Genomic DNA, 23,838 nt, shown 5'->3' with positions numbered 1-23,838 from the left:
TGGTACATAGATGCTTTATTTCTGACATTAACGCGGTCTGTATTGTGAGATTCTCTTACATGAAAGAAAAGTCTGTAGTACAACAAAAACTAAGATAAACAAGGCATTTGTTGCACGTTATGTCAAACCTTAGAACAAAAATATGCAAATATGTATTTAGGTTTCATGCAAGTTTGGCTGCTGCATGTACAATTTACCTATAAACTGAAAGAAATGCCAATGCACACAACATTCAAAAAGTAATAAAATGCCTGACATATGAAAGATTAAAACCTTCTTGCTAAAGCAACAAAGTAGGAGTTAACTAAACGATCCAACCAATACCAACACAAATTATTACTACTTACCATAAATCTATGCTTAAACTTGGTATAAGTAGCTTTGATGATACCATTTCTACTTTTATATACCATCCAGATTCTAGAAAGTCATTCTGTCTTAATGTCTGATTTCATTTTTTGTGAATTAAAGGCTGTCTCCAGCATTACATGTTGCTGTTCAATCCATTCAGGTAATGCACACCTAAATCTGGTACTGCCAAGAATTCCTCTAAATTTTGCTAGGGGAGGAGTAACCCTGGCATGATGGGCATTTTATGATCCCTTGCTTATAATAGGATTCCCGCCCCCCCTTAAAATTTTGTTGTGAATTAAAAACTGCTAAAAATGTTTGTGCCTACTACTATCAGAGCCAATATCAAAAAGCTCGTAAAAACAAGGATTGTTTAAGCTTTGAGATGCTTTAAAAAAGTTTAAGAACCCATTACCTTCCTTGTGCCACTCCATTAATTAATTCTTCTCTACCATCTTTGATATTAAAGTGTTAGGAACACTTTCCACACCCTGCATAGTACTGGTTGATCTCATAAAGTTAACTAGAGAACCTGACATCATGTAATTTTACATACAGTGCATATGATGCTCGCTCTTTCCATCTCTCATAGCAGCAAGCCGATTCTGCCACGAACTGTAGCAGCACATCCGGGAGTGGAGAGGAAGAGTGTTTGAATTATAAATAACTAAAACTACAGTGTACAATTCTATTTACCTGTCAGTATCTGTTGAGAGCACTCCATTATAACTTGCTCAAAATTAACTACATAAAAATCTCTACAACAAAAGCAAACCAAAACATTCCTTCAAAACCAAAAATAAAGACATAAAATAAGTGCAAATACCTAAAATAGGCAACTAAAGCAAGTGTTGTGACCTGTATACCTTTAAATAAGGACAAAGATTTTTCATAAATAAAAGAATGTTCTCTTTGCTCTTCAAACATTTAGTCAGTATATAATGGTCAAAGTTAAGTGCAGATACAATTGTTTTGAGATCCAAGGTGCCAAGTTTCTTAAAAAAAAAAAAAAGAATAAAATATATATATTGAAAATGCATTAGTTTTTAGTTCCTATGCAGGACAAAGTACTCCTCGGTCACATATAGGACCCCACCATTTCTTTCTAAATATATTTAAACAAGGTACAGGAACAGTTGCTGTATAATACAGGAATACCTTGTAATTACGTTGTAGACCAACATGATTTTAGGGCTATAGTGCAATCTTCATGTAGATGTAACAAACAGTATAGATTTTTACACTTCACCACTGTAATTCTTCTGCTATTTCATATATTTTTAAACTTGTCCTTTTTCCATTTTAGCTGTTTTAACAGGAAACAACATTGGCCTCTAGACAACCTGCATACATATAAATATCTACATTTAAGCTCTGAAATGGAAATAAATTATAAAAACAGACTCCTTTCCAATTTACAAAATTTTGCTTGTTCCTACATACTGTACAATACATTCAACAATCATCTCATTTTGAGATTTATGAAGAAAATACTGATGCTTTACACTAAACTTAAATCACCCCCCTCTGCCTACTTCTAGTACCATTTGCAAATAAATATATTTAACACTGTAGTTAATTTCATTGTTTTGCAGCATACCAAAAAAAATTAGTAGTGCAACTTTCTATTCTTCCTTTGTACTCCTTTCCATTGTGTTTCTTTATATACTAGAAAAATGCTACATAAGCAAAAGCACATTCAGTCATGTATGTTGCTTGTTTGGAAACCAGTAACAACCTATAAACCTACTCTATATTGAAAATGCACTAACAGATAAAAAAGTGATGCAAGTCAAAAGAATAAATATGAAAAATAGACCTAAAAACTGTATGTTGTCAGTACTGCAATGTGTTTTACCCTTCTTTATATTTCAGGGGGTTACTCTTTTACTATCTAAAAAATTCATTGCAGAACTGTTTGCGGTATCCCTATGTAAAGAATGCAAGAGCTTCATGTCTGTTCTTTGTCAGTCAAAAGAAGAAAGGAAGCTTTAAGGTAGCTGTAAGGTTTCCCTTGGCAGACTCTCCCAAAGACTTAATTCCCAAGTATGGCACGGGAATCGCCTTCAACATTGTTTCAGTTCCAATGGAAAGAGATGGTTGTCAGCTGCAGTGACCATCACAGTATCAGAGACCTTGAATTGCTGTTGGTAGCTGTGTATGTGCTCAGATACCTTCTTGCTTGTTCAGTCATGATAAGCTGATCTTCTGTTTTTCCATAAACAACTGCCTCCCAGTCACGATTTGGCTGCATAAAATAAAATTCTGTTAAAAACAATCTTTTAACAAACTAAAACACTTGAGCAGTTCTCATACCATGTTTCAGAGTAATAATAAATTATTAAAGCCTAACAACAGTATATTTTACTGAGAAGGATCCATTTTACAGTATACACCTAAAACACGTGACAAAGCTCCCTCTCCATCCCTTAAACCAGCTCCCCAGCAGTGTGTCTGGGTTATGCTTCAAATTCTAGCACACAAAATGAAAAACACTCTTCAATAAAGTCTAACCAGTTCAACAATTAATACATAAAAGGGAAGCTAATTAAGTTATCCTCTCTTTAATAACTTCCTCTTCGAATGTGCTAAGTTCAACAGGCAGAAAAACACATTACTGACAGCTGTCTGGAGACACCAAGGAAGGTAAAATGATCTGGGAGCTGAAAAAGGAGATTGTGAAGAGCCTTACCGAACGAAGCAGCAGTTGTGGAAGAACGGATTTTTGGGGAATATATTAGAAATGGCAAAGGAATGGGGACTAACAATGATGAATAGAAGAATAATTAGGCTACTAGTCCTGCTTTTTCCATGCAGTAAAGCCTACATCTTCACAGGATGTACTGAATCTCGAGTTGATTTGTTTCAGCTCCAAATTGGACCTGACACTGGCTGATTGTAGGATGATGAAGAATGCAAGACCCTCTCCCTCCCACATCGAGCTAGAAACTGATCCAAAGGATCAGTTCCGCATATTGATTCACAAAGAAAATTAGCTGTTTGAGTTTCTCTGTAAATTTAGCAAAACTTGATTCTTGGAAGGGGACTTGGGGTTAGAGAGGCCACAAAACTGAGAGGGAATTTCTCTGGGGAAAGAGAAAAAGGAAAAAAGATGGTTCAATGAAAATATTTGTGAGTATACTATGAAAAAGCTCCCCATTTATGTATTCTAAAGACCATACTTCCGGGCCTGATAGATGTATTCACCTTTGCTGCAATTCACAGCAAAAGATTTTTTTTTTTCAAATTTTAATATCACAATTAAATGAACTTAGTTCTTCTTCCCCATAAGAAAAGATCAGAAAGTAATACTGTTGCCTCTCTACTTAAAAAGTCATTGTTAAAGCAATTAAGTACAATATGGAAGATCAGGCTCCAGGTGTCTTGTCTTTTTTGGGTTTTTTTTTTCATTAATACAGAGCTGTAGATGTTCTGAGAAGACAAAAATACTTTATACATTAACCCCCTATGGGACAAACTGGAACCAGTACAAAGTCAGGTCAAAGAATCTCTTCTTAAAGCTGGTGGTCAGGATATAGCCAGAGGGAAAACTAGGTTCCATGGTTTTGCCCCTATGGAAAATATAGAGATGTAAAAGAATGGGCCTGTTACAAGAACAATTACCAAACACAACCTGTGGATGAACTCTGCTTAATGAATCCCACTGGGCTTATTATGAAGAGTAAGCACCAGACAAATTTGAGAAACTGAAGTCCTAAAGAAGTTTAGTTTACACCAGGTCAAGTTTTCTAACTCCCAGTCTTGGGCGCCCAAACCTCTTTTGTAGGTCTCCCCTACCCTGTTCAATGCCCCCCACACCCCCAAACCTAAATCTTAGTGAAACATCAGGTTGTTTCACTGAAACAAAGTGTGAAACATCGGGGTTGTATTTAAATAACTTAGCTATGAATAAACACTTTGCAGGAAATTGACCAACTTACAAGAAACTGGAATCACTGATTTCAACAATTCTAGAGATTAGTGCAAGACAAAAACAAAACAACACAAAATTTCTTTGTTAACCCACTAACAGAACGAACAGAATTCTTTGCATCCAGACCTGGAGAGCTTTCTCCATTTTGACATTTTTTGTAGCACATGCATTCAGTTTCTTCTTAATTACTGCGTTTGCTTTGTTTGCTGGATTTGTATCCTGGTTTTCTGATGTCAGGTTACATCTGTTGTCTTGTATTTCCAACAGTGGTGTCATTAATAAAGATGTGGTATATGCATTTTTTGACTATTGACAAAAAAGAGAGTAGGGAACAGGAATAATAATTAGTAATTAATACGAAAAGACTTCAACTGCTGTGTTCAGAGAAGCCAAAATATAAATAAAGCAAATACTATTAGAAAGACCCTAGGAAAGAATCTGAAAAGAAAATGTAATGAACAGTATATGAAGAACTAGCCTGGTCCATGCTGGGATCCACAGTCAATACTGAGCATAGAACAACAAGCAGCTGCTAGCATGGTTTAGGTATCACTGAGTAGACAGTTTCTTTACTCTAAAGCCACACCCACTCTGATACATTTTGTTAAGAACAAGATTTGATAAAGCGGTAACTACAGAACAGTTAAAAAAACCACAACTTTTCACTTTCACTTCCAGGACAACCCTAGTTAAAGTAAGGACAAGGAGACTAGAGTCCAAAAAGAAACATCACATCAGTTTAAGAACTGAAGTAAGCATCAGATGGATCATTCCAGAAGAATTTTATATATTGGGAATGTCTATAGAAATAAAAAGAAATTAATCCAACTTCAGTATACCAAAGAGGAAGACAGATATATGTCAGTTTTAAAGACCAAAAATTAGATCACAGTAACAGTGGCGTAAGTACTTGCTTGCTTACAAAAACACCCTATTAAACTGCATTAAACCAGCTTTAAGTATTTATTCTACCTCAGACCTTATTCCTAAATTATCATCATATGGACACACAATTTCTACTTAAAGACAGGTATATCTTTCATTTTTAAATAAGATACTACCACTATTTATCATTCTAGGAGTGAATGTTGTTGTTGCACCAGAATTCCTTATGAAAATTAAGGAAAACAACTTTTCCCCAGTCCCCAGCCTTTACTAGAACACAACATCATCGTGTATCTTAACCTGGGCTCAGTGATACACAATAATGTGTCATAACAAGACATCACTCAGAGAGCAGCAGGCATTTTGGTCACGACTGGAATGGCTGCAGCACTGCTGCTCCTCCCAAGAGATGTTCCTGGGGAAGCTGGCAATTTCCCACTAGGTGGCAGAGCACCCAATACCCAGCAGGAAGATACCAAGGCTTGGCACGGAGTCTAAGAGGCACTTGAGAAGGGAATTTAGAAAACCAGCTAGAAAGGAGTATGACCTAAGCACCTTCCACAGTCTTTTTAAGGACCTTGGGTTCTACATCCTGTATATAGCCTTAAACCTAACCAAGAATCACAGACATTTGCTCTTTAAGAATTAAACACCACATGCATTAAGAACTCATTAGAACAAAGCTTTCCTACAAGACTAAAGAACGAGCTATTCAATTACTCAACTGAAAAAAAAACATTAAGCTCCTTTTGAAAAGAAAGAGGGACCAAAATAGCCCCATATCTGATTTCTTCATGTCTTGGTTGTTGAGGCAGAAGTATTCAAATTCCTTTAGGCAGAGGAAGCACACAAACTTCATCTTTTTACATGCTTGATATTTCTTAAAGTATTCTCCTACTATGTGAAGCAGGAAAAACATGCTGCCAAATAAGCAATTTGGTATTTTCAGAACACGTTTGCCAGACTGTATGTGTCAAGCATACACAGCACAGGAGCAAATGTCATCTTCCTAGTATATTGCAGAATGCTTCAGTATGCTGCGTATGCTAAAGTTTATAGGCAACCAGCATGGAAACAGCTTTGCTACAAACCTGCTAAACAATGCTACAAAGCATCCACATTATTTTACCTACTCTGAAGGACTGAAAGGAAAAATTCATGCATGGATTCAAGCCCAATGCTCACCTATTTCTTAAGTACTTAAAACAGTATTTCAAACTGAAGGTATTTTTCACTTTCTAGATGTATTAATCTAGCAACTTCAATCCAAAAATTTGTTTTAGTGGAAAGAACAAAAGATACACAGTTCCATGTTAATATTGCTGCCAGTGATATTCTTCAGCTAGTTTAGTTTAGTTTAATTCTTACCTGTACATCTAAACTGTTATCTTCTGTCAAGCGCTGGGCCCCAACCTCTTCTTTTTCCTGTGAATCTAGGACCAGTGATTTTCTGACTTTTTTAGAAAAGTTGTGCTGAAATAAACATTTTGCAGAGAAAAATTGTAAAATATTATTTAAAAGCAATTATTCCCTATTTGAAATTGCTATTGTCATATTACCTCCTGCTTGCAGTTTTTATACAAAGTGTCATCTTCCTCCTTGGGAAATATATCTGTTCCAGTTTCCTCTTTCAAAACTTCCCTAATATCTTCCTCTGAGAAGGCAAGTGGTTGTGACTAAGAAAATACAGTAAGTCTATTAGTGGCCAGTTCTTACAACATTCTACTTTCAGCTAATACAAGCTAGAAAAAAGATCTTGCAAAACATAGCAAGAAAGCACATAAGCTACTGTAGCTAAAAACCACAGGCTACATTTCAAGGCTATGAAGATTATTTTAAGTTCGTCTTACTCCACATTATTTTTAGCCAGATAAAACATATATATGCACACAATGCCTCAAAAATGCAAGGTAGCATTGAAGAAGACAAGCTACCTGTTTGCAAGTGGTTATCCACTGATAAAAAGGGATAAAAATAATTTATATATGAAATACCTACATAAATGCATATATGTATATATACATGCATAAAAACATAGTAAAAAACTCCACTAGAAATGTATAACTGTTGTTGTGAAAAGGATTTATACCAATTTTAACACAAATCTTTGAATAAGACATTGATAGTCCTAAGTACAGTACAGAATTTCACAGAAGCCATACAGATGGCTCCTTTGTGTACCAACAGGAGAAGAATTCCCTTAAGCCCTCAAAATTTGATTTTGAACAGGAGGTTAATAGTGGACAGAAACAGGAATGCCAAACCACTCCATTTGCATAGTGAGGGACTGTGAATCTATAGGGTAACACAGATGGTGCCAAGCCCTGTGGCAAAGTCTGAGCTACCTTCTGTGTTTGCAGAAAAGAAGCAGTCAATATATATTGGCTGGAATCTTTTCAGAATTTGAAAAGCATATGTCTCCGGAATTCCAAAAGTTATTATGCATTAACATACCTTAGCTAGGCTAGGAAGAGAAGAAAAATTGAATTCATTTGGAACAAACTAACAAAAAAAGGTAACATCCACAGTCAACAAAACCAAGGAAAGTGTGTAATAGCCAGCAGAATCGGAGGATCATCAGCTGCTATACTAAAATTTGGGGATTCAGGATGAAGAAAACTGCATATATCACTCAAAATTATCACACTGTGGTAAACACCTAGTTTCAGTCCTAGTGCTGTAGGAGAACCAAAACGAAAGAACAACTTAGCTCTTACATCGTCCAGAGGATTCAAAGATAACGCAGTTTTTCAAGCAAAAAGTGAAAGTTGTTTAAAAAAATCAGGTCAGTCATACTCATCTACAGCAGCTTACTCTTACCAGATTACCCAGCTGGTGAACCCACACCCATTCATTCTCTGACTTACAATTTTCCTTTTGAAAAAACAGAATCCTAAGGTATTAAAATAAAAATTTCAGGCAATTATACACTACCTTCTAAGAGATACAGTGTTAGCAAGGATAGGCAAATTTAAAACAACTCACAAATGTGAAACTGATGCATTTAAGGTTACTGTGGATCAAATGATTATATGCACCAAATCACTACTCAAGAAGACAATGTCTCCATACTGCACTGAAGGATATAAGTCTAACAACCAGACCCAAAGCAGTTTTGATTCACATTCTAGTTGTTCTCTAGGACAAGAAAATGCTTTCTGAGATCACACTGAGGCTTACAGTACCACAATATCAAGAGGGCATTTAGACTTCAACAAAGAAGAAAATAAACAGTATCATCACATACCATAAGTCTGAGGGGACCATACTTTTTTTCCTGAGCAGCCAAAGCATTTTTAAAAGGAGTTGGTGTCCTTGGTGTTGAACCCAAAAGAGATCTTCTCATTGTGGGAGTTCTAAAACTATATAAGCATAGAAAAGCATTTATATGTGCATTTTAATATTTTATTATTTTATCATTTGCAATGTAATAAAATTAATCTTATTTAAAATTAAATAATTTAAATAAAATTAAAAATACCTTCGTTTACACAATGGGTACCAGCACCATGAAGCTGAAAGTACTGAGATCACCATAGCATTATCCCATGTGCATTAAACTCTAATTTAATAACACCATCAGATGTTTAACATAATAAACCTACCCCACATTTTCCTTTTGATCTTGTGGTGTCATTTCCTTGTGTAGAGGAGTCGTAATAAGAACTTTCTGCCCACAGACTGGAGTTGATGTAAATGCAGGATTTTCAAAGTTAAATTGGTCATTTCCAGAGCAAGTGTTGAAAAACTAAGCACAAGCGGGGGGAAAAAAAAAAGCTACCTTACAGGACAAAATTTCACCATTGTGCTGAACAGCAAAAACCCCCAAATCATATCTGAAAGACTTTTACTGACAAATCCCAACACTCTGTTCTTCACTTACAGTTATCGCTGAAACCTTGATTTTCTTCTTAAAATCCCTACTACTTAATTAGGTCACAGAGACAAAAGGTCTCTATCAACAATTACTTGCATGAGAAAGTGTGAGCTGAGACACAGGTTCACACTGCTGCTGCCACCCTCCCCATCACTCTTCAAAACAGGTTGTTTAACATCTTTTTAATATATTTACCCTTATGCAGATGTTTTAAGAAGTTTTCTGACATATTTATTTAGGCTACAAGGTACTACTGGAGAAGAAACTACTCACAATTTATAACCCACCCACTAGACTCTTCATGTTTAGCCATGTTTAAAACTACACTCACCTGTGATGGAGAAAATGGTAGTGTTTTCACTGGTGTCCGCTTTAGTGCACCGCTGACGGCATCATTACACAAGCCATCGTTCAGGTCAGCAACCGGGGACTGCCCAACACGCAATCTCTTCTTCTTTCTCAGGATAGCAGGTGGATTGCTTAACTTAGTTAAGTTTGAGGTTGTTGAAAACACTGTTTCCTCGTCCCCGCTGATGCTGCTGTGGTTTTTGCCATCAAGCATAATGCCGACATTATACTGGCACTCGGCAGCCCCTTCGCTGTGCTGGAGCCGCATTAGTTTTACTGGAGCTGGCTTGACAGGGGATACCACAGCCTCGGAAAGCTCAAAGCAGGTATCACCCCATGCTACTGGATCCTATGGGGCAAGATGCAAAACACAAGCAGGCTTATCCAAGATCACTTCAGAATGTCCAAACAATCTATCAGCCCTCTATCTCCACAAGTCATATACTGAATTATTCTCCCTGTGTTTTTCATACAATCACAAAACACTGGATATTTTAAGAAACAATTTTTTTTTAAACAGGCAATAAAGCACTCGATAAGACAGAAATTATAGACAAATACAAAATAAGGTAATTTTAAGAATATTTTACACATATTGTATAAGTTGACATTCCTAATTAAATACTTCTTTTTAACAAGGAATACAAACTTACAATTTCCATAAGATCTAGTGTCTCTGCAAATTCTGGAATGGTTTGTAGAGGTGTTAACATTCTATTTGCTTCTACACCCAAATACTTAGGTGGTGAATTCTGCTGGACAGGTGCAATGCGGGTCTCGTCCATGCTGTAGAAATCACTTGTTTGTTCCTCAAGGTTGCTTAGTGTATTAGGCATACAATCCTCCATGATAAAATTTCCAGACCAACAAGACAAGCTTCCAGCTTGCTAAAAAGTTATGAAGAAACACGTTAATCTTATTCAACTCAGAGGCTGAAAAGAGTCAATTATGTGACTGTAGGGTAGCAAAAAAGGTAATGTGTGGAAAGACTAAGCACAACTATTAATTTTGGCATTTTCAAATACTAATTATCTGTTTCAATTACACAAGTTAGTCTTCTCTTTGCATTAACGTGCTCAACATTCTCAAATTGCGTAAGATTTTAGTCTTACCTCACATTCATATCTTATACACACAACTTAGGTAATTATGGGCTGTATTGGAAGCCATCCCTGATAAAAGTTTCCTGCATACTTGAACACCAGTATATTATAAGTCATATTCAGTACAGAACATTGAACTTCTAATTAGAAGATTAGAAAATGTTTATAGAGTGTGAAATACTAATTGCTTGATCTGTATTTTCTTTAATGCAGATTTTGCATTAATAGTTAAGTAAACTTCTAAAAGGTTATCCCATTTCAGTAGACTGCTTAGTACCCAAGAAACAAATTTTAATTTTAGCTAGAAATCTAGAAGCAAACCAGGCTCTACTAGATAAGTAGAACTGCACTGCTTCAAAAGAATGCCAGGAATAACTCCACCACATAAAATCTGAAGTTCACCTGTAACCTAAACTAGTGATCAATATGGCTGGGTTAGTCAGGTGTCTGATATGCACAGCCCTCTGAGGAAATCAGTGACTGTCATCTGCAAGTCATCCTAATTCTACAGAATTAGGGCAATTCCACTGAATTACACACAAATTGTGTACGGTGCACATTTATTTAGTGTTTGACATGTCCAAATGTGGATATTAAGTACTGCAAGCACTCACACTGAAGTTTGAGGAAAATATAATCTATAGGACATTTCAAAATCAAATGGGGCAAAACCCACGTATTTTTCACCTTTCTCTCCTGAGCAGATGATCAACATTGCTGATCCATAAAACTGAATGGCAATGATATCAAATGTGGCACCTCCTGAAGAGGATTAAAATACTGGATTTTGGGAGCTGCCAAATTGCTGGTCCTATTTCTGCTGTCTTCACAGTTTAGTAAACTGCACTAAAAAGAAGTTGTTTCAGTTCTAACATACAGATTTTTGGTTTTCAATGCAACAGCCATAGGTTTTATTTTAGAGGGTCAGCTGAAAAAAAACACCACGCTAAACCACACAACCGTTACTGAATTTCTGAGGATTAACCTCAGTAAAATATAGTCAAATATTTAGAGAAATTTACAGTCCTTACAGAAGACATTTGTTTTCTTCTGATTTCATTCTCTGCTGACATAAGTAGCAATTCAAGTTCCTTTATTTTCTTTTCTTTATCAGGATCATCATCAATAAATGGCTGCTGAAAAATTTAAGAAAGAAGCCATTACTATTTTTCACTTCCACCACCCCTCCATAGTATAGATCCTATATTATAAAACAGCTGTATTTTTAACAGGAATCCACACAGAGAGGGAACAGAACTGTTAAGTTGTATCATATTTTGTAGTACAGAAGTCACCCACAAGTGAAACAACTCCAATTATCAGGAGATGGATCTGATGTTAAAGTGGTGCGTAAGGTGGTATTTTAACTGAATTCTAACGTGGTCTGTAAGTTACCACTGTGCTAAAGCACTTCATAAACTAAAGTTACTACATTCTATCTTTAAGAGAACCAAGTGCTGGCACACTGGTTTATGTGCTTATGTTTTCACATGCTTTCTACAATTTTGTGTTATTTATCCTCACTAACTGTGCAAGAAAGTGTTTCAAATCAGCATTTGCTGACACAGTATTTATACAAGCAATCCCACCACTACCTATCAGAAAAGAAAATTAACAAATTGGTCTTGATTGGTTTGCTTATTCTTGACCTCCTTAACAGTTTCCATTATTGCTACTAATATAGATGAGGATATATGCTATCACCAGTTTAGAGACGAGTTCAAGGAGCAGAAAGTATCTTACACTTTTCTGTGTAGGGCAATTCAGACTGTCAAAAGCCATTTGAGGCTTTGTTGTGACTTACACCATTATCAGGGAAGCAAACGCAACATGAAACAGATGACCCACACAGGGAAACTTCAGGCTAGGTAGAGAGTTCTACAGAACTCCTCTATCTAACACAAAAAACCCATGTATTATTCTCTATGTCAAAATGCTTCTTTTACTAATTCCTAATTCACAAGAATTCTTCCAAGGCGTCATATTAGAAACCAAGATCTATATTCATTCTGCACCACATGAGGAATTTCAGATATATTCCAAGTGAGCCCAAAAAGTAAAAGGAAATAATATATCCAATTTCTATTTGTTTTAAAGTTTCTTAATTCTTCAGCATTTAGAATGCTGCAAAAGAGCATCTTCAATTGTTTGAAAGTTGTTTATCAGTGAGAAGAAATAAAACCTAATGAGAACAAAAAAAGCACAACCAGAAGAGTAAGACACAGTAAGTTGAGTTTTTCAGATACAGTTATATTTATTACATATATGTAAAGAGTAAAGTCTTGTCTTTAAATCTCTCATAAGCTAGATAATACTAACGTAGGTCACAATCTAGCCTCAAGATTTAACAAGCAGACTATGTTTTAAACCATACCTCTGTCAGAAAAAAGCACAAACATCATGCTTCTGGGGTATAGAAAGAGAGGTTCGTTTTTCCTACCTAAAACTACCAACTAAACCAGCAAGCTTACTTACAGAGGAACCTATATAAATTTAGGTGAATGATAAAGACTAACAGACATTTTGAAGAGACACATTTTTTCATTTTACTGAATAATACTATGCAGTATACTCTCTTTCATTTATGAAGGCTGTTAACAATTTACCTGAACTATGTTGGAAGAAGATGGAGCATGTTCTAGACAGCTGCCTTCTGGTGAGGCATACTGATATGCTGGAATCTAAAAAGACATAAAACATTTCACAAACCCTCCAGAAAAGGAAGCTATAAAATTATCTCTAGTTTATTATACATAAACTATTTACAGTTTACAAATCCTGAGTTGCCATAAAATCACAAAAATATTCAACAGCTCTTCAATCTTTCAGATTCATTTCAACCCAAATCAGTTATCTGAAACTGGGAAATACTCATTATTCTAAATTTTGAACTTACATGTGTCTGAACAGGCACATAAAATTGATTCTGAGTGTGCAAGTGTTCCATAGTCAGACAAGGTTGGGGATGAAGTTCAGCAGAACTAGCGCTTTCAGACTTTATAACACTTTGCAAATATCCTTCCTGTTCCACCTTTCTTCGCATTGTTGAATTCCAGTGATTTTTAATTGAATTATCAGTCCTAAAATGAAAGTATAAAACAGTGATGGTTTCCATATCTCAGAATTTAATATACGACACAATTTACAGGGCTTGTAGAGTAGGTTAATCTGAAGCCACAAATCCAGAAAGCTCCAGCGCCTTAGACTGTAGGTTCTATTATCAGCAGGGTTTTGGCATAATGACTAGAAAGCTACACTTTTTAGAACTTCTTTCTACTAAACTTCAAGTGTGCTGTGCTGGAAATTAAAAGCAAAAAAGGAGAAAGCCTTGATTCTGACTGTAATCACCAGGGGAAACCTTTTCTCTTAGATACTTGGAATAATATAGTGAACACATAGTTACTTATCCCTCTGCTATAAATCTGCAGTACATGTAGCTAAGACAACCATCCCACTGTCCCACAACATAATAAAGGCGCTTTGGCTGGTGTTTGCCACTGGAAGACATCTCCTCTAAAACTGACAGCCTGCAACCCCACTCTGCATTTTATGTGCAGCTTTGTGGAAGAATGTCCTACTACCTCTTCATACCCTTGATGGTGGATAGGATAGAACAGGCATGGCATTTTGACAAGCAGGCTGAAATCACTTTTAACACTAAGCAAACATTAAGGCAAGAGTAGACTATAACTGCATTACTGTCTAAAATATTAGCATTATTATTCCTGGCCTTAGGTAGAGGTACACAGAAACAAAAATTGGTTAAAGCCCCCTTCTTCATTTAAGGTCAACTCCAAGAAGAATTCCCCTTTTTCTTCTCACTAATGTTGGACTCTACAAATCTTCTAGGTCTATGATCTTTGGCAGTCTTTAGCTAAGAGTCAGATTTATTGGCAACAAACAAGCTAGTAAATAGGAACTCTTCTGTCAAACTCATCCTCCCTCTCTGAAATTCCATTTAGATGCAACCCATTCTCTTTTTGTTCCTCCAAATGATTTACTGTGAGCCATGGACTGCGCACTTGATCATAACACAAAATTTTTAAGCACATATCCCTCGTGACTCCAAGATAACAAGTGCTGACATTTCTTAGGCACAGCAAGACAGTCACCTCTTTAACACACAAACTGAATTCAGAAAGGGACAGCTTAACACTGAATTTCACTTAACAGTACAAGGTAAAAGAATTATTTTATTAAACTCTTCACACACTAAAATTTTGTTTTCCACAACCACAGAAATTTGCAGTGAAACTTGAAAGAAATATAAGGCAAACTACATACAATTCATTCTTAATTTTGAGACTTTACGATACCCAACTAACTTTGCAATGCATGACTCCTAAGCCTGGACTTTTGAAGGTTACTAAGATTTTCTTTTACAAGTGTCTAGTTCAACAAGGGCTACACAAAAAAAAATAACAGACCTTAAACCAGGAAAGTCACCCTCAAATGCATATTAATGAAGGCACTTTGAGATCAGGTTTGATATCAAATAAGTCTTCTACTACTACTTGCAGTTAATTCAGTTCAGCTCTATAATAGAGGGGTTTTAAGTGATCAGGAGGAATTTGAATATACCTTCAAACCATTAGAGTTCTTTCTGTGGGTTTTACATCTTTTTAAAAATACAGATCAAATGTGAAAGATTTTTAGCATCTATCAAGATAACCATGTTTTGACATTACAACAGATGGTCGCTGACTAACAAGTTAAGATTTGAAAGGGTACTGAGATGAGCACTCTTCATATTCCAACATTTAGCACAAATAGAGTTGAAAAGCACCTTCCAGGAAGAAGTTTTGCTATTTCCGCCCATCGGTTTCCCAAACGCTTGTGAGCTTCATAGATTATTCTGTCTTCTTCTTCTGTCCACGAAGACTTTTTTACCTCAGGATTGAGATGGTTATGCCATCTTTCTCTGCATTGCTTGCCTATTCTTCCTTTCAGGTGTTTTGCAATTAGAGACCAGCGCTTTGGACCATACTTCTGAACTAATTCAATAACCTGGAATACAGATGAAAGCACATTGTAATTTCAAAACCTAATTTATGTAATCAAAGGCTGAGAACACTGATAATCTCACATTTTAGAATTGCATTGTAATAGTCAACTGATATTAGGCCTACGGAGGCAGACAGTGACTTGGGGGTTTAAAAATTATTTTTTCAAGAAATCAAAAAATTACTAACTCCAAAATCTCTGAGTTTGGAATATAAGTGTATACTGAAGAAAACTTTCACTTGGAAGTTTCCTTTCTATCACCCATTGCATAAGTTGACATTAGAAAAGGCCAGAAAAGAAACTGGTAAAGACATTTCATTTGACTATTTTCAAGAACATTCACATGAGGAGAGACCTACAGCTCTGCACCTAGAAATGGACTGGAGGTTGGGAGTTTTCACAAAGTAGAAGCTTTTTCTTAAAAGACCAATGAGAATTGTATTCATAAATTGACAAGCAGTAGTTTAAAACATCTTGAAACAGTTTTTAAACAGTAAGAACAAGAAACCAATTTCAAATACCACAGGAAAACTATATTTGTATTTCCCTACCAGGCAGTCCAGATTGTGCAGGCAAAAGGCTACAGTACAGATTAACAACAGTGAGGTGAAAAAGGAGCCTAAATCACTGATAGCTCCTGTACACAAAGAAACAGTTTCACAGAATATGCGGAGCAAAAAAGAAACCAGAAGGATCATCGAGTCCAATGGCCCATATAGGGATCACTCTCACAACCTTGCCATTATTAGCACTATGCTCTAACCAAATGAGCTGATCTCAGGGTTGTAACAATAAGTTATGAAATAATTTCCCTTATTCCCAATCCCTTCAAGTCTGGTGTCTTAGAGGAACAAAAGATATAAATGAGACCTTTGATCTTTAGTGCTACAAAGAGATCCCTCTCCCTACTTGGTGAGCTAGAGTAATTCAGCCAGCAGTCTCACTAACGGGAAATTAAATGCTTGAGCAGACTTGACAGTCCATCTACTTATGAGAGAATTTTTTTCTTCTCATGCATCATAAAAGTGTCCATGTAACAAGATGTATCAGATATCAACTATAGAGGAATGGAACTTTAAAAAAAGTACACATTCTTAGCAGTCATATGCCAATTTTATTAAAGAGCAGAATATTAGTTTTTGTTACCCTCTGATCTTCTTCTTTAGTCCAGGGACCTTTAATCAATTCTGGGTTTAGTACCTTCTGCCATCGATGCTGGCACTGAAAATCTGAACGATTCTGAAACAGTTTTAGAAGACCAGTGTAGCTGTTAAATTCTTGAATGCATAAAGCTGTAAATACATTCTAGCATGAATTATTAGCTTATTTCAAATTAAAAGATTTATTTAAAAATTTGTTTTATGTATAATAGTTAAATTCTCCCTTATTATTTCTTATTCCTTTTGCTTACAAAAAACTCTTCTCTGGAAAAAAACCAACCTTGGATGAAGCTCTAATCTAATTACTTCAATGTACTAACTTGATAATCAAGTTCAGAACTTACTCTTCTTTAAAGAAAAATTTATATTTATTTTTGTCCTCATTACTCCATACTTCCTCTGAACTCTGTGATTGATCTATTTTTTATAGTTACATTACCTATGACATAAATAAGGAGAGAAATTTTTTAAGGAAATAGTTTTGCTTTCAAATAAAAGAATACACTTTTTGCTAAGTCCCAAATTAATGTATTCTCAGCTCTTTACTAGAGTGTTAAGAAAAACAGATTTAGATCAAATTTAGTTAACACATACTAATTAAACAACATTGCTTTTGCTGGTCAGGACAGATGGTGCTTTTCTGTAGCTTAACTAAGGATCTTTTGAAATATTGTTCCCAGTTATGAAAGAGAAGTAACCTTCACATAGCCTTCTAAAAACTGTCTATATGAAAAGGTTGGTACAATGCTTAGAAATATGCAGGTAAGAGCCTGCCCAGGACAGCATACTTTTTTAACACTGGGACATGATTATTTACTTTCTTCAATTCAAGCTGTTGGATAGCAAACACCAATTGCAAGGTTTTGCTGGTCTTGTCTACCAAGTAAAGGTGTTACCATGCTAAGATGAAGTTAACAAAGTAGCAGTCTGCAAGACCAGAAAAAACACCCAGAACACTAACACCTGAAATGACACTGTTCACAGTACCTTGAAGCTAATCACAAGTAGTAACTGTATGATTCAAAGCACACTACAGTTTTTTACAAAACATCATTTCCTGTTGAAGACAAGCTGTAAAGGACAGACTCAATATAGAACAGCTGTTACCATTTTGACAAAAAAACATTTTAAATTGTGGCCTTTTAGTGCTTTTATCTTCCAGACATTTCTGAAATCATAATACTATTTGGAGAGAACAGTAAAACAAATGATGGAATGAAACAATATAATCATTTCAGTCTGCCTTAGCCACAAAAAAAATCAAAAACGATTACAAGTTACACTCCCTCTCTTGAGAGTGACCTTGAAGCCATCTTCACTTTTTTCAGGCAGAATGGAGGGAAGGTTTACCTGTGCCAGCAAAGAAATGAGGATTTGAAAGCACAGCAGTTTGAGGGCCTTTACAATTCAAGACACCCTTGGTTTTCCTAGCAGCAGACCATCAGTAACAAGGTAAGTGCCAATTATGCCAGCCTCCATTATTTGGATGGTGCAATAGGTCCCCTAAAAAGGCTGTGCAGGCACCATCCATGGAGATAATCAAATTCAAACACTGTCCTGGGCAGCCTGCTTCAGTGACCTTGCTTGAGCAGGGGCTGTGAACCAGATGACCTGCAGAAATTCCTTCCAGGATCAATGACTCTGCAGTAGGCACCTGATTATGCACGTTATGATAACTGGGAAATGTTTTCTCAACCTCACTTGGGCCCAGCTGAACAACAGGTTTTTTGTCTCCAGAAGCATTTGTTTACAGCTGGAGATTTTTTTTACTAAACTGTTAGATCTCTTAAATGCAACTCCATACTACACCTGCATATCAGTATGACCAAATGTATTTTCAAACAGCTTAATATAAAAGCTTTTTGATTCTCTTCTGCCATCCACTCATTTCAAGAGAAAAATTATTCGCTTTATTAAGAGAATAATGTACACATAAGGAATATGGATTTGCTTATGCATGACTACAATTAAGAAGCTTTGCCTTTATTACCTGATATCCATATTTTGACATTTGGAAAAAAAATCAGAAGCATCACAGTTGCACAAAAATATGATGAGAGCAATGCAAAGTTGTAGTTGTTCAGCATTTAGAATTCAAGCCCTTTTTTACCTTACAATGGAATTTCATACAACCACATCAGCCCACACAATATTTTAAGAACCTCAAAGGTAGGAGGAAGTGTAATTCTTTGATTTCTAATATTTCAATATTCAATACCAGTTCTAGGAAGTTATTTCAGCCTTATATTCTACCATGTTTTTACAGCAGGCATTTTATAACATTTGTTCAGAAGAGAAACAAACAACAATCAATTCTAATTGTAGGTACTTTCTACCATTACCTCAGGGAAGCAGTCATCACTGTAAAAAAAAAACCAAAACAACCCAAACAAACAAAAAAACCCAACAAACACACACAAATAAAACACATGTTCCCTTGCCTATGGTGGTTAAGAAATTCATCCTGCTCCTTTCAAGCAATCTTTCAGATGCAACCACTCTCCTAACTGCTTCAGAAGCAACCTGTGAACTGTGGATATAGCCACCATGAGTAATGGAACCAGTAAGATACAGGAATATATTCCATAATGAAAACAAGTGTGAACAGAAGGTATTTTTGATCATTTCAGATTATCATTGAAGACTGAGCCAACAAGGTTCTTCAAGGTCTGAGCTAGACCTCAAGTCTATTTTAGAAGCATCCTCTAAAATAGCTTTTACTACATGCTTCTGATTCTACTTCACTTCCTTTCCAAACTAGACATATGACCAAACTAAATAAATATTAAGAGAACTTAACTGAAACAGAGATTCAACTTACTTGTAGATGACTAGCAATGAAAGCCCAATCATCTGTACCATTTTGTTCCACCAGCTTCTTTAGCCTTTCATCCTGTTAAGACATAACCACAGCCAATAAATTTTACATGCTACCCCAATACAATACTAAACAATAACGTATTTCATGGGCTAATAAGATCAGGTGGGGACCAGAATAAAGCAAAAAAAAAAAAAAAAAAAAAAGTATTACCTCTTCACGGGTCCATTTCACCTTGCTACATATCTTCTTCAAACCTTTTTGCTGTGGTACTTCATAGTCATGATCCATATACTGAAAGTCATCGTCTTCCTCACTGCAAAGTACAACAGAAGAGTGCAGAAGATCAAAAACAGAGTTTAAAATACCTCTGAATAACCTTTTTTCTCATTACTTGTAGCTTTCTTCCAATCTGTACATATTGTTCTAAAATGACATATGGGATTTGCAGGATCACAAGGTTTGCCTCCAGCAGTTTGCCATGTCAAAGTACCACACTCATTTTAATTTCAAGGGCACACACTGGACAGATAACTCATTCCAAGTCAAGATTTAAATTTGAAGTAAAAACTACTTTTTAAGATTCATGTATTTCTTATACATTTTTTAATCTTTATTTTACATGAAAGAGCTTATAGATTGATTTGTAAGACTGCAAAATACATTCACGATCCGCCTCCATACCTGAAACAACAAACGCAACAAGAATGTCAGATAAGTAAATCTCAACTTGAGATTTTAAGTGGGCTCCTGACTTGACTAAAAGCTTTGCCTCGGTGTTACAGGAATTAGATACAAATCTTTGAAGACAGCTACGTTCCAGAAGAAACAACTTCGGCATCAGCGCTGAGCCCCAAAGCGCAGACCCAGAAGGGCAGGGCAGCCAGGTACCTCTGCGACTCCGCGTAGATCACGCTCCATCTACTGGAGAAACGCGGAATTCCACAGCCTGGATAAACAAAGCCTTCCAAACAGGCGGCACAGGGAAGTGTTTCATGGAATCATCGCTTAAACTTCTGTCAGTGACTCATGTAAGCATAAATTCAAACACATGTGGAAACCTAGGGCTAACAACAAGAGCTGCAGTGCCCCTGCATTAATTATACCAAAGGCACAAAGAAGGGACTCACATCCAAACACACCGTTTAAATTAAAAGCAGTTTCATGGTGCAATTTTTTCATCTGTTTTACTACTGGTGCAAAACACGACAAAAATATTGTAAATTCAGGTTCAAAACAAAAATTACTTATGCTCATACTTGACAATTACTTCAGTTTTTCAATCAAAAGTATAAAAAACCTTTCCCCAGTAATGAAATTCATCTCTGCTGGTGTCTCAAGACCAGATTCGATGGGCGATCTCTCCACTATTTTCCAGAACATGCAATAATCAGCACAGCATGCTGATTAACCACTTACACAGTATTTGCTATTTCCCATTAAGTCTGTTCCTGTTAGCCACCGAGAACATACTTTATTCAAAAGCATTACCACAAGACAGTAAGTGCCCAACTCCTGCAGACTTGCTTCTACATCCTACACCACATCTGCATTTGCCCTACTTAGCATCATGATGCAGCAGTAAAATAAACAAATTAAAATGTTGCTGAAAGACAAGGCAGCAAACCTGTGGGAAGGTCAACAGCAAGTTCTTCACCATACTTTCAAAAAACAAATGAGCTGCAAACCAATGACTTTAAGAAGTTTGCATTAAGTGGCTTAAGACTTACAAAAAGAAAACTTAAACTCAGAAGTAATAGATTTTTTCTGCCTCCCTACCAACTCCTCTTTTTTTCTTTTGTCCACAGGTATTTGATAAATTTCAGGGATCTATCTCAGGATTGTAATACCAAAATACACTTCTCATAATACCATTTCATATCAAGCAGACCACACAGTTCACTAATAACTAAAATCAGGCCTTCTTGTAAAGCCCTTTGTCAACACGACCTCCCTACCCACTGCACAGCAAACTAGCTCATGAGCAGTCTCCAGTTAGGTGAAGAGTCCCAGGGATTGAAAAGAAGAGAAGGGGCTCCATGCACACAGCAGTGACGCTGATGAGAGCCCCAGTGCCAGACAAGGCGATGGGCAGACCGTGGGCAGCTGCGGCTCAGAGCCCTGCACTGGGAATTCTCCGGCGGCACGCGTGTCCCACAGCCACACCAGAGCCTGCCAGCCGAGCAGGCGTTAACCTCTCTCGCAACTCCATTCCACCTCAACAACCACCTAGTCCTGAGTCTTGTTTAGAGCAGTGCTACGATAGGCTACAAACCAAATCCAGATTAATGACTGGGACCACTGTTTCAAATTTTCAATTAAAAAGATAAGATTTTTAAACACGTAGGGTTCTTGTAGCTCAGTTGACAATCCTTTTGCAGTTATGAAACTGCTAAAATACTGCACCAAAGTGGAAGGCAGACACCAAGTTTCATCAAATAAGACATCTGGGACAATAAAGTACGTATTTTGTGAGATCTATGCTAGCTGTCCTTGCAATTCTGAATTGAGGACCATTAAAAGAAACAAATCGAGCTTGCAAATGCAAGCACCAAGAGCAGCTTTACATTAAATGAATATAAGATTAAACTTAATACCATTTGGTGCAAAACAATTACACTTTTTCCGTTCTCCACACCTATATTAAAAGCCTTGAAATCACTTTTAAGTAAACTCATAGCATCAATGATTCAGTTTTGGAGATACCATCATCAGCTACTGACACAACATCCGCCTCGGGCTACCAATCTCTAACCAAACCTTCCTCTGCTATCCACAACACGCCGTACTTTCAATCACCAAATCAAAGCACCCCGCAGCCCTGGGAGATAATACAAGCTAAAGCTTGACAAAAATGAAACTACTGCGTGTAATACCACAGGTGAAAGTCCCTTAAACTACAAAATGCCAATTAGGAGTGCCAAGAAACATGCTGTCTCTGAGCTATTCTAGGAGACAGCCAAGGACAGACAGCTTCAGCAGACAGCCTCTGCAAGTAAAGCCCATCGTGGCTTACACAGCTAGCACAAAAGCACTGCTTTCTTGTTTTAGTTGCAGTTTTGCAGAAAAATATTCTCTCCTATTTTTTTTCCATGTCAGAAGAAAAACGCCGAAGCAGTTTTAATACATGTAACTTTGAAACCATCCCCAATTCCATGAAAAGTATGCATTCACAACAAACCCCAGCTGCCATAGATAACTCACCAAATAGCCTTTCCTTTCTCAGTCCTAATCCTTCTCTTACATCTCTTTACAACTTTCCAGAAACTGATTTAAGACAAGAATAACCACAGCGACAAAACAATTCTCCAAGACCCACCTTCTGAATACAAAGCAAAGACACACCCATTTTCATATCAATATAACAAAAGATGAGTGAAAGCCATCTAGGGCAGCTGCTGGAGCTCTTGTGCAAAACATTATCTCTCAGGAATATTTCAGGCTAGACTGTGATATCTTCCGTCAAAGAACATGCCAGATGAGAAAAAGTAGGTGCATTGAACATACTGGAAGAATCAACAGGCCCAAACCTTTACGTCAAGGCAGTACCAAAGCCATTAGGAGGTGAAAAGGAAAAAGTATTACTCCACCAGAAGGAAAACAACCAGCACGGAAAGCTACTGCGGAGACAACGTATAATTACTGACAAGCTCAGTTGCCCAGGTAAGCTACAACAAAAACCTGAGCGAAAGCACAGAACGGAGAGCAGCTGCCAGGGGAAAGGCGGGATCCGTACCCGAGAGGTGGTGCCCAGAACTCCGAGAGAAGAGATACCTGCGAGGGTGCCCGAGGGGGAGGGAGGTGGGCAGTGACAGCCGAGGCCGGGGCGGTGGAAAGCGGCCGAGAGCAGCGGTGAGGGGCGGGGCGGCACCTGGCTGGGATCCCGGGGCGCGGGGGGAGCACCTGGCCGGGATCCCGGAGCGCGGGGGGGCAGCTGGGCTCGGGGCAGCGGCGTGGAAGGCAGCACTGCCCGGGAGGGGATAGGGGGCAGAAAGCGCAGAGCGCCCCTGTCCCGCACTCACCTGCGCCGTCTCTCCGCCATCCTCGGCGCGCACCATAGGGGGGGCCGCCACGGCCGCGGGGCGCAGCACGGAGCCCCCGAGCCGCCCGGGCTCCCTCTCTCACAGCAGGGCAGGGACGTAGCGGGACACCGGCGGCTCAGAACGCCTCCAGCCGGGCAGGGATCCTCCCAGGGCCCGCTGCTCCCCGCGGTGCCCGCAGCGCCCCGGCGGCCGCCCTCAGCCCCGGCCCGGCCCCGGCGCGTTAGGCATGGCTCGGCCTGGCCGCTGCCCGCAAGGACGGGGCGCGCAGCGGCCCCTTTCTCGCCCCTACTGTGCCGCGCTCTCCGATGCTGTCAG

The 23,838-nt window shown here is 37.7% G+C and overlaps 1 protein-coding gene across 3 annotated transcripts; it reads right to left on the bottom strand.

Moving 5' to 3' along the window:
• Nucleotides 1-23,822, bottom strand: MYBL1 (MYB proto-oncogene like 1). Of its 3 annotated transcripts, none has more exons than XM_066180500.1 (16): nucleotides 23,503-23,822; nucleotides 19,694-19,796; nucleotides 19,484-19,555; nucleotides 16,649-16,741; nucleotides 15,285-15,505; nucleotides 13,395-13,578; nucleotides 13,105-13,179; nucleotides 11,530-11,634; nucleotides 10,049-10,282; nucleotides 9,379-9,744; nucleotides 8,776-8,918; nucleotides 8,418-8,532; nucleotides 6,730-6,846; nucleotides 6,539-6,643; nucleotides 4,412-4,591; nucleotides 1-2,599 (listed from the first exon to the last, which is right to left on the bottom strand). In XM_066180500.1, the coding sequence occupies exons 1-16, from the start codon at nucleotides 23,520-23,522 to the stop codon at nucleotides 2,471-2,473; spliced, it is 2,262 nt and encodes a 753-aa protein (XP_066036597.1). In that variant the 5' UTR covers nucleotides 23,523-23,822; the 3' UTR covers nucleotides 1-2,470. The 3 variants fall into 3 exon arrangements, with proteins under 3 accessions (XP_066036597.1, XP_066036586.1, XP_066036594.1); XM_066180489.1 differs by having other exon boundaries at nucleotides 11,530-11,631; nucleotides 23,503-23,617; XM_066180497.1 differs by lacking the exon at nucleotides 4,412-4,591 and having other exon boundaries at nucleotides 23,503-23,617.
• Between the last annotated feature and the right edge of the window lie 16 nt (nucleotides 23,823-23,838).

The sequence above is a fragment of the Chamaea fasciata genome, unplaced genomic scaffold (genome assembly GCF_029207755.1).
Source record: "Chamaea fasciata isolate MVZ Bird 193981 ecotype frontalis unplaced genomic scaffold, bChaFas1.0.hap1 SCAF_1, whole genome shotgun sequence".
NCBI lineage: Eukaryota > Metazoa > Chordata > Aves > Passeriformes > Sylviidae > Chamaea > Chamaea fasciata.
The sequence above is the reverse complement of the archived record's forward strand: the minus strand, read 5'-3'. Positions and strand labels throughout refer to the sequence as shown.

Bases quoted from the DNA above. Each gene is read 5' to 3' on its own strand.
- MYBL1 (XM_066180500.1), bottom strand. From the start codon at position 23,522: ATGGCGGAGAGACGGCGCAG. The intron at 11,635-13,104 runs GTAAATTGTTAA...TAAATTTTTCAG, and splicing joins CTTCTTCCAACATAGTTCAG to CAGCCATTTATTGATGATGA. The intron at 8,919-9,378 runs GTGAGTGTAGTT...GCTTGTGCTTAG, and splicing joins TACCATTTTCTCCATCACAG to TTTTTCAACACTTGCTCTGG.